Source organism: Arachis hypogaea, chromosome 18 (assembly GCF_003086295.3).
Source record: "Arachis hypogaea cultivar Tifrunner chromosome 18, arahy.Tifrunner.gnm2.J5K5, whole genome shotgun sequence".
Classification (NCBI taxonomy): Eukaryota; Viridiplantae; Streptophyta; class Magnoliopsida; order Fabales; family Fabaceae; genus Arachis; species Arachis hypogaea.
The window spans coordinates 87,203,313-87,214,993 of record NC_092053.1 but is presented as its reverse complement, the minus strand read 5'-3'; the positions used below and the strand labels follow the sequence as shown (position 1 = coordinate 87,214,993).

General features: G+C 41.9%; 1 protein-coding gene across 1 annotated transcript; it reads right to left on the bottom strand.

Annotated features, from left to right (window-relative positions):
• Positions 1 to 4,503: 4,503 nt before the first annotated feature.
• On the bottom strand, positions 4,504 to 9,341 carry LOC140181393 (uncharacterized). Its single transcript, XM_072224947.1, has 4 exons — positions 8,316 to 9,341; positions 7,226 to 7,536; positions 5,792 to 6,436; positions 4,504 to 4,765 (listed from the first exon to the last, which is right to left on the bottom strand). The coding sequence occupies exons 1-4, from the start codon at positions 9,339 to 9,341 to the stop codon at positions 4,504 to 4,506; spliced, it is 2,244 nt and encodes a 747-aa protein (XP_072081048.1).
• Positions 9,342 to 11,681: the final 2,340 nt, after the last annotated feature.

Sequence of the window (11,681 nt, the reverse complement as noted above, 5' to 3'; positions counted from 1 at the left end):
GATTTTAGTCCGGAAAATGTGAGGTTGGCGTTTAACTTGCCTATGATGCAAGGAGATGCATGCCCCTACACTAGAAGGGTCAACTTTAATCAAAGGTTGGACCAAGTCCTCATGGACATATGTGTGGAAGGAGCTCAATGTAAGATTGACTCCAAAGGCAAGCCAGTTCAACTAAGAAGACTGGACCTCAAGCCTGTAGCTAGAGGATGGTTAGAGTTCATCCAACGCTCCATCATCCCCACTAGCAACCGATCTGAAGTTACTGTGGATCGGGCCATCATGATCCATAGCATCATGATTGGAGATGAAGTAGAAGTTCATGAAGTCATATCCCTTGAACTCTACAAAATAGCCGAAAAGTCCTCTCCTGGGGCAAGGCTAGCTTTTCCTCATCTTATTTGCCATCTATGTTACTCAGCTGGAGCTTCCATAGAAGGAGACATTCCCGTTGAGGAAGAGAAGCCCATCACTAAGAAAAGGATGGAGCAAGCAAGAGAGCCTATTCATGGATCTCAAAAGGCGCATGAAGCTCATCACCATGAGATCCCGGAGATGCCTCAAATGCATTTTCCTCCACAAAACTATTGGGAGCAAATCAACACCTCCCTAGGAGAATTAAGTTCCAACATGGGACAATTAAGTGTGGAACATCAAGAGCACTCCATCATCCTTCATGAAATTAGAGAAGATCAAAAAGCAATGAGGGAGGAGCAACAAAGACAAGGAAGAGAAATAGAAGAGCTCAAGGACATCATTGGTTCCTCAAGAAGGAAACGTCACCATCACTAAGGTGGACTCATTCCTTGTTCTTACTTTCTCTGTTTTTCGTTTTCTCTGTTAAGTGCTTATCTATGTTTGTGTCTTATTACATGATCATTAGTAGTTAGTAACTATGTCTTAAAGTTATGAATGTCCTATGAATCCATCACCTCTCTTAAATGAAAAGTGTTTTAATTCAAAAGAACAAGAAGTACATGAGTTTCGAATTTATCCTTGAACTTAGTTTAATTATATTGATGTGGTGACAATGCTTCTTGTTTTCTGAATGAATGCTTGAACAGTGCATATGTCTTTTGAAGTTGTTGTTTAAGAATGTTAAATATGTTGGCTCTTGAAAGAATGATGACAAGGAGACATGTTATTTGATAATCTGAAAAATCATAAAAATGACTCTTGAAGCAAGAAAAAGCAGCAAAGAACAAAGCTTGCAGAAAAAAAAATAGCGAAAAAAATAGAAAGAAAAAGAAAAAGCAAGTAGAAAAAGCCATAGCTCTTAAAACCAAGTGGCAAGAGCAAAAAGCCAACAGCCCTTAAAACCAAAAGGCAAGGGTAAATAAAAAGGATCCCAAGGCTTTGAGCATCAGTGGATAGGAGGGCCTATAGGAATAAAATCCTGGCCTAAGCGGCTAAACCAAGCTGTCCCTAACCATGTGCTTGTGGCGTGAAGGTGTCAAGTGAAAACTTGAGACTGAGCGGTTAAAGTCAAGGTCCAAAGCAAAAAAAGAGTGTGCTTAAGAACCGTGGACACCTCTAATTGGGGACTTTAGCAAAACTGAGTCACAATCTGAAAAGGTTCACCCAGTTATGTGTCTGTGGCATTTATGTATCCGGTGGTAATACTGGAAAACAAAGTGCTTAGGGCCACGGCCAAGACTCATAAAATAGCTGTGTTCAAGAATCATCATACTGAACTAGGAGAATCAATAACACTATCTGAACTCTGAGTTCCTATAGATGCCAATCATTCTGAACTTCAACGAATAAAGTGAAATGCCAAAACTATTCAAAAGGCAAAAAGTTACAAGTCCCGCTCATCTGATTGAAGCTATGTTTCATTGATAGTTTGGAATTTATAGTATATTCTCTTCTTTTTATCCTATTTGATTTTCAGTTGCTTGGGGACAAGCAACAATTTAAGTTTGGTGTTGTGATGAGCGGATAATTTATACGCTTTTTGGCATTGTTTTTAGTATGTTTTTAGTAGGATCTAGTTACTTTTAGGGATGTTTTTATTAGTTTTTATGTTAAATTCACATTTCTGGACTTTACTATGAGTTTGTGTGTTTTTCTATGATTTCAGGTATTTTCTGGCTGAAATTGAGGGACTTGAGCAAAAATCAGATCCAGAGGTAAAAGAAGGACTGCTGATGCTGTTGGATTCTGACCTCCCTGCACTCAAAGTGGATTTTCTGGAGCTACAGAACACAAACTGGTGCGCTTCTAATTGCGTTAGACAGTAGACATCCAGGGCTTTCCAGCAATATATAATAGTCCATACTTTGGCCTAGTTTAGATGACGTAAAAGGGCGTTGAACGCCAGTTCTACGCTGCTGTCTGGAGTTAAACACCAGAAACACGTCACAAACCAGAGTTGAACGCCAGAAATACGTTACAACCTGGCGTTCAACTCCAAGAATGACCTCTGAACGTGTAACATTCATGCTCAGCCCAAGCACACACCAAGTGGGCCCCGAAAGTGGATTTATGCATCAATTACTTACTTCTGTAAACCCTAGTGACTAGTTTAGTATAAATAGAACTTTTTATCATTGTATTCAGGGTATTTGGTTACTCTGGTTCCCCTCTGGGGCCGAGACCAATGAACTCCATTATCACTTATGTATGTTCAACGGTAGAGTTTCTACACTGCATAGATTAAGGTGTGGAGCTCTGCTGTTCCTCAAAGATTAATGCAAAGTACTACTGTTTTTCTATTCAACTCAACTTATTCCGCTTCTAAGATATTCATTCGCACTTCAACATGAATGTGATGAACGTGACAATCATCATCATTCCCCCATGAATGCGTGCCTGACAACCACTTCCGTTCTACCTTCGCTTGAATGATTATCTCTTGTATCTCTTAATCAGAATCTTCGTGGTGTAAGCTAGATTGATGGTGGCATTAATGAGAATCCGAAAAGTCTAAACCTTGTCTGTGGTATTCCGAGTAGGATTCTGGGATTGAATGACTGTGACGAACTTCAAACTCGCGAGTGCTGGGCGTAGTGACAGACGCAAAAGGAGGGTGAATCCTATTCCAGTATGATCGAGAACCTCAGATGATTAGCCGTGCTGTGACAGAGCATTTGGACCATTTTCACAAGAAGATGGAATATAGCCATTGACAACGGTGATGCCCTTACATAAAGCCAGCCATGGAAAGGAGTAGGACTGATTGGATGAAGACAGTAGGAAAGTAGAAATTCAGAGGAAGGAAAGCATCTCTATACGCTTATCTGAAATTTTCACCAATGAATTACATAAGTATTTCTATCCTTATTTTATTATTTATTTTTGAAAACTCCAAAACTATTTTATTATCTGCCTGACTGAGATTTACAAGGTGACCATAGCTTGCTTCATACCAACAATCTCCGTGGGATCGACCCTTACTCACGTAAGGTTTATTACTTGGATGACCCAGTGCACTTGCTGGTTAGTTGTATCGAAGTTGTGAATGAAAAACAATTTATTAAGACGTGCGTACAGAGTTTTTGGCGCCGTTGCCTGAGATCACAATTTCGTGCACCACTTATATAACATCTTATACAAATATGCACTAATCTAACTACCCATTCCTCACTCTTTCACATACTCATGCATTTGCTTTTGATCATTACACACATGCATTGATTTGTCTCTAGGTCTTACTTTGGGGCATTTTGTCCCCTTTTATTGCTTCTCTTTTTCTTCTTTTTATATATTTTTTTCTTTTTTTTTCTTTTCTTTTTCCTTTTTTCTTTGGGTCTCTTTTCTTTTTCTTTCCCCCTTTTTTCCTTTCTTTTAATCGATCACATGAGTATGTATCCCCCCCCATTTTCCCACACTTGAATGGCACACCCACACTAGCCTAAGCTATTCAAGGATTCAAATAGGGACATTCATGGGTTTTCCACTTTTGGCTTGTGATGTGCTAAAATTAAGAATAAGTGGGTTAAGCGTAGGCTCAAAATTGGTTGCAAAGGTTGTTACAAGGTAAGGTCATTTGGGTAAGTGGCTAAGTGAATTGATGGCCTCAATCATCTACATGCATTCATACATATAAAAATGCACATATAGAGTCAAACAAATTAAGGATCACAATCATAGAGAGAGAACAACGCACACAAGAAGGGAAGTAAGTGGCTAAAAGATGTAGCCATGCGATTAGGCTCAAAACTCACTTGCTTGTTCTTGGCTCAAAATCCATGTTCCGAATTACATTCTTCAAACAAGCATAGCATCAAAAAAATTCTTTAAAATTGGTGAGTTTGCCCTAAAGTTCTAGCTTCCTAGGAAAGAAGTCATTACTCTAACCAAGTGGACTTATTAGGAGATAACTAACATGCAATGGATGTCAAATGCAATCTATCCTACTTAACAAAATAGATTCAAAATTTATTCGGGTGTTACCTATGAAGACCGATCAGCTGACCGACCTCCCCACACTTAGAAGTTGGCACGATCCTCCGTGCCTTGAGTGAGACGCAGTGGTTGATCGGCTTCCGAGTGTCAATCATCCTATCCATTATCACTATCTTCATTGTTGGTGCCGGTGGAAGTAGAGATTTTCGGTTCTTCCATAGGTGGTGCTAAGCAACTTAGAAGCTTCTTGACAAAAGTGTAACAGCTTTGGTTGCGCCGCTCATAACGATCGAGCTTCTTGTGGAGGTCTCCTATGCGTTGCATGGATGACTTTGGTGGTGCGGTTGAGGTGGTGGGAATGCTCATGCGGACGGCTAAGTTTGGTTCCTCGGTGTCCGTCAGAGGGTAAAGATATCTCCTGTTGGGAACAACGTCACCGTCTATCGGCTAAGTTTAGTTCGCAAAATCGGCGCGCGTGCGCATGGGCAAAAATTAACAAGGGCGCGGACGCGCATAGTGCGCGTGCGCGCGAAACGGTGAAGAGCATGTGTGCGCGTGAGCGCCAGGTGCGCTTGCGCGTGCATCTGAGTTGTGCGCCTAGCACAAATTGGGCACAACTTTGGCTCAACTCTCGGGAAAAAGTACTAGAAGATGAAACTTTTCAATTGACGCGGACGCGCACGGCGCGCTGGCGCGTCGACATGCATTTTGGTTAAGGTGCGCGTGCGCGCCAGGTGTGCATACGCGCGAGTCGAGTTAGGCCATTGGCATGATATTAGCCCAACTTGGGCATAACTCTCGGGAAAATGGCTCAGGAATGCATTTCGCATCATCTGTGCGAACGCGGCTAGTGCGCGTACACGCGCTTTTGTGCAAATGGCCATGGGCTCATACGTGCCAGGTGTGCGCACGCGCGAGGGGTGTTATTCCTGGGGCTTAAAATTGGCCCAGAATTTGCACAACTCTCTGGAAAATGGGCCAGGAGCTGTGAATGCGTAGGGGCGCGTACGCACATCCCCCCCCTTTTTTTTGAGACATGAAGAATGCCTAATTGTCATGAATTCAGTGGTTAAACAAGCCAAAGGGGTCAAAAACACCCAAAACTCAATGTAAAACCCAAAGATGGGGTATTCTTCTACCATAAAATCAATTCATCTTTTGAGAAACAATGCTAATCTTCATGAACAAGTTATCTAAGATATTCATAATCAAACCTAACCAAGACTATAGCTAATCAATCACAAAACAATGAAGAATTCAAGAGTTATATATAAAAGTGTAAAAAAGGATAGATCTCACCATGGTGGGGTGTCTCCCACCTAGCACTTTTGTTTAATGTCCTTAAGTTTGACTTGCACTAGCTCATTGCTCTTTACCAAGAGGTGTATCTTCCAAAAGGAATACCTCAATCTCCTTGTTGCTCTTCATTTGCTCACCATGATACAACTTGAGACGGTGCCCATTGACCTTGAAGATATCCGGACTTGAGGGATGGCGCAAATGGTAAACCCAATAGGGTTCCCATTTTGACCTTAGTTTTCCGAGCAACAATCTCAATCTAGAATTGTAAAGGAGGACTAGATCATCGACTTTAAATTCTTTACCTCTTTTGTTCTTATCATACACGGCTTTCATTTTCTCCTTGTAAAGTTTGGAATTCTCATAAGCTTCAAGTTTCAAACATTCCAACTCTGCTAATTGTAGCTTCCTCTCAACTCCAGCTCCACCCAAACTTGGATTGCATTCTTTGACGGTCCAATATGCCTTGTACTCTATCTCCACCAGTAGGTGGCAAGCTTTGCCATACACCAACTGAAAGGGGCTCATGCCAATTGGCGTTTTGTATGCCGTTCGGTTGGCCCATAATGCATCAGTGAGCTTAGCACTCCAATCTTTCCTATTGGGTTTCACAATTCTTTCCAAGATGCGCTTAATCTCCCGATTGGAAACCTCAGCTTGGCCATTTGTTTGTCGGTGGTAGGCCGTGGCTACTTTATGCATGATGCCATATTTCTTCATTAGTCCTTCCATTCTCTTATTACAAAAATGTGAACCTTGGTCGCTCACGATTGCTCGTGGCGACCTAAATCTACAAATGATGTTATTTCTCACAAAGGAAAGGACCACATTAGCATCGTCCGTCCGGGTGGGTATTGCTTCCACCCATTTGGACACATAATCAATGACAAGTAGAATGTAGAGAAAACCATTAGAATTTGAGAATGGCCCTATGAAGTCTATTCCCCACACATCAAAAATCTCACAAAATAGCATGGTTTGTTGGGAAATTTCATCCTTCTTGGAGATATTGCCAAATCTAATGCATTGAGAATAAGATTTACAAAAATGAGAAGAATCCTTGAAAAGAGTTGGCCACCAAAATCCACAATCTAGAATTTTCCTTGCCGTTCTTTGGGGTCCAAAATGGCCCCCTCCTTCGGAGGAGTGACAAGCTTCCAAGATTGAGTAGATTTTGGTTTGTGGAATGCACCTCCGAATTACTTGATCTGCCCCACATCTCCAAAGGTATGGGTCATCCCATACATAGTATTTGGATTCACTTTTTAGCTTATCCCATTGATGTTTAGAGAGATTAGGAGGGAAGGAGCGAGATACCATGTAATTGGCGATTGGCGCATACCAAGGAATGGTTTTTGAGATTGCATGCAAGCCCTCAAAGGGAAAAGAATCATTAATAGGAGTGATATCGCCTTTAGTATGTTCAAGGCGACTTAACTGGTCCGCCACTAGGTTTTGCGTACCACTCCTATCCTTAATTTCCATGTCAAACTCTTGCAACAATAAAACCCATCTAATCAATGTCGGTTTGGATTCCTTCTTAGCCAACAAATACTTCAACACCGCATGATCCGAGTACACTACCACCTTTGAACCGAGTAGATATGCTCGGAACTTGTCCAAGGCAAAAACGATGGCCAAAAGTTCTTTTTCAGTGGTAGTGTAGTTAGATTGGGCTCCATCTAGTATTTTTGTTGCAAAGGCTATGACATATGGAATCTTACCCTCGCGTTGTGCTAACACGGCTCCCACGGCAAAGTTTGAAGTATCACACATTATTTCGAATGGCCGACTCCAATCCGGCCCTCGCATGATGGGAGCTTGGGTCAATGCTACCTTGAGCTTGTCAAAAGCCTCCATGCATTCCTTGCTTAGATCAAACTCAATATCCTTTTGCAACAATCTTGAGAGAGGCAATGCTACCTTACTAAAGTCCTTTATAAACCTTCGATAAAATCCTGCATGTCTAAGGAAAGAACGGACTTCCTCTCGGAGGAGGGGTAAGGCAAGCTAGATATAACATTAATCTTTGTCGGATCTACAGAAATACCATCTTTGGAAACAATATATCCTAAAACAATGCCTTGTTTAACCATGAAATGGCACTTCTCAAAATTCAAGACAAGGTTAGTTTTAGTACATCTTTCCAAAACTTTTTCAAGGTTGTCCAAGCAATGATCAAAAGAATCACCATATACCGTGAAGTCATCCATGAATACCTCCATGCATTGCTCTAGAAAATCCGCAAATATGCTCATCATGCACTTTTGGAAAGTTGCTGGTACGTTGCATAAGCCGAATGGCATACGCTTGTAGGCATAAATTCCAAAAGGGCAAGGAAATGTTGTTTTTTCTTGGTCCTCTAGAGCAATGTATATTTGGAAGTACCCCAAATATCCATCTAGAAAGTAATAATGGGATTTACCAGATAATCGATCGAGCATTTGATCGATAAACGGAAGTGGAAAATGGTCTTTTCTAGTGGCCAAGTTTAACCTTTGGTAGTCTATGCATACTCGCCAAGAGTTTTGCACCCGTGTTGCTATGAGCTCCCCGCTTTCATTCTTGATTGTGGTTACTCCGGACTTCTTTGGCACAACTTGAACGGGATTCACCCATTCACTATCCAAAATGGGGTAGATGATGTCCGCCTCAAGTAACCATGTTACCCCCTTCTTGACAACCTCCAAAATGGTAGGATTCAATCGTCTTTGAGGTTGTCTTACGGGTCTAGCTTCTTCCTCTAAAAAGATCCGGTGCTCACACACTTGGGGAATTATCCCCACTAGATCCGCCAAGCTCCACCCTATTGCCCTTTTGTTCTTTCTCAAAACACATAACAGCTTCTCTTCTTGTTGAGGATTTAGTTCTCTTGCTATAATCACTGGAAACTTGTGGGCTTCATCAAGGTATGAGTGCTTTAGGTGGGGCGGTAGTGGCTTCAATTCCAGCTTTTGCTCTTGGTTTGTCACTTGAACTTCCTCACTTGGGTCTTCACTATTTTCTTCAACCATATGTTTCTCATTTAGCTTTTCATAATGCACTTCGGCCACAATGTTGTCAATCAAGTCACACCGAAATATGGAGTGGTTCTCTAGTGGGTGCCTCATTGCTTTTTCTAGGCTAAAACTTACAACTCTCCCATCTATCTCAAATGAGTAGGTTCCTGAATGGGCATCCAACTTGAATCCAGAGGTCCTCAAAAATGGCCTCCCAAGTATGATAGATGATGTCCTTTCGGATTCACTTGGTGGCATCTCAATGATATGGAAATCAATTAGGAATATCAAACCCTTTATGTTGACCAACACATCTTCCGTAATACCCGTCACAATTATTATGCTCTTCTCCACCAAGACAAACCTAGCTGCCGACCGCTTCAATGGCGGAAGCTTCAATACATGATAAACGGAAGGAGGCATAATGCTAACGCATGCATCGAGGTCACACATACAATCAACGAATTGGACTCCATCAATGACACAAGAAACTAAACAAGGACCCGGATCAACACACTTTTTCGGGATGGCTCCCATCAAAGCCGAAATAGAACTCCCCAATGGAATAGTTTCTAATTCATGAATTCTATCTTTGTTCATACACAAGTCCTTAAGAAACTTCGCATATTTGGGTACTTGATGTATAGCATCAAAGAGAGGGATAGTTACCTCCACTTTCTTGAACATCTCTACCATTTTTGGGTCAAGCTCTATACGCTTCTTAGCCTTTCTTGACAATGTAGAAAATGGAATTGGTTGAGCCACTTCCTCTAAGACTTGCTCCTTTCTAGGGACTTCACTCCTTGGTTAAGGATCTTCCTCTTCAACTATCACATGTGCTTCCTCCTCCTCTTCAATTTCTTCTATCTCAACTCCATCTTCCTCATGAGCAACCATCATTGGACTAGGTGCCTTTGAGTTCCTTTCTTTCAATTGAGTTCTGGACCTCAAGGTTATGGCGTTGATGCCACCCTTGGGGTTGGGTAGAGGTTGAGAAGGTATGGCACTAGAGGTTGAGGCTTGAGGAGTAGAGGTAGAAGGTGGTCCATACGAGCAATGAGAGCTTGGAGGGTGGAAGTAAGACCATTAAGACTTAAGTTGAGTGTATTTTAGAGCTCCTTTTGCCTTTGGAGTATGGATCGGAGTGTGTCATCTTAATTTGGAGAAGTGGAAGGATATGTGATTTGTGGTGGTTGGAGTTAGTTGGGTTGAGGTAGTTGTCTATGAGGTGGTAAGTAGGTTTGATAGTTCCTTCCTTGATTTGGTTATTGGTTTGGAGGGTTTTCTGAATATCGGTTTTGTGGAGTGTTGTTGTTCCATCTTTGGTTGCCTCCATTGTCCCTACCTCCTTGTTGATAATTGTCCTGCCAACCTTGATTGGCACTATCCCTCCAACCTTGATTAGAGTTATTATTCCCTTGGTTATAGTTGCCAACTTGTTGGGGGTACCCTTGGTTGTAATTGCTCCTTTATTAATGGTATCCTTGATTAGCACGTTCATAGTAGGAGCGATCATCAAAGTTGTGGGTAGCCGCTAGAGTGTTATCTTCTTGGAGACTTGGACATTCATCCGTGTAGTGGGAGTAGCATTGGCAAATGCCACACACTTTTTGGGGACCAATTGTTGACATTGTTGGTTTTGAGGAGGTGGTGGTTGTTGTTGAGATGGAGGTTGTTGTTAATTCACTTGGAGTTGCTTTAGAAGGCTTGTCATTTCACACAAGGTCTTGGTAAGGGTAGCGGTCTCACCACTAGAAGAGACTTCATTCACGGCCTTTGGGCGGTTGACTCTCCGTCTAGCATGCTGAGTGGACTCGGCCAAGTCGGTAATGAGTTGCCATGCCACCTCCGCCGTCCTATACTTTGACAAAGAACCGTTGCTTGAGGCATCCAATAAATTCTTATCTTACTCCCTCATGCCTTGGCATACATAGCTAAGTAATACTTGAGTGCCAATTATGTGGTTGGGACATGAGTCAAGAAGTTGCGGAACCGCTCCCAATATTCATATAAAGTTTCCATTTCACCTTGTACAATACAAGAGATTTCCTTCCTTTGCTTGTCCATCATTTCTACGGTCATGAATTTATCAAGGAATTCTCTCCTAAGCAAGTCCCAATCGGAGACAACATCACTATGTAAGGTAAAAAACCACTCCTTGGCCCTTCCCTCAAGAGAGAAAGGGAAGGCAAACAACCATATGGCCACTTCATCGGATCCTTCCCACCTAGTGGTTGAGCACACACCATGATAGTCCTTGAGGTGTCTAATTGGATCTTATGCAAGAAGTCCATGGAACTTTGGTAGAAGATTGACGAGAGCGGTCTTGAGTTCAAAGTTTGCATTCAAGTTGGGATGAATTACATGGAGAGGTTGGAGAACAAAATCCGGTGCACCAGCTTCCTTGAGAGTAACTCTCCTTGGAGCGGCCATATCGTCAACACCTAGATCAAAAGAAGAACTATTAGTAGTATCAACGAAAGAGTAATTAGTGCCTTCGTTGGATGACAATGTTATGGTTGGTGAATTGGTAAGAACCTTTTCACCTTCCTCAAAGACCAACCGCCTCCGAGCTTGCCTAATATGAAGCAAAGTTCTTTCAATTTTCGAAACAAATGGGGCTAAGCTCAGATTTGGTAGTGAACGCATGGTGCACGAATTATGAATCACACTTTTCACAACTCGTACAACTAACCAGCAAGTGCACTAGGTCGTCCAAGTAATACCTTACGTGAGTAAGGGTCGAATCCCACGGAGATTGTTGGCTTGAAGCAATCTATTTTTATCCTGTAACTCTTAGTCAGGATATCAATTATTTTTATCAGTTTGAATTGCGAGAAATAAAAGAGCATCAAACAAATACTTGTTCTGCAGTAATGGAGAATATGTTGGAGTTTTGGAGATGCTTTGTCTTTTGAATCTCTACTTTCCCCCTGTCTTCTTCTTCATGCATGCAAGGTTCCTCCTATGGCAAGCTGTATGTTGGTGGATCACCGTTGTCAATGGCTACCATCTATCCTCTCAGTGAAAATGGTC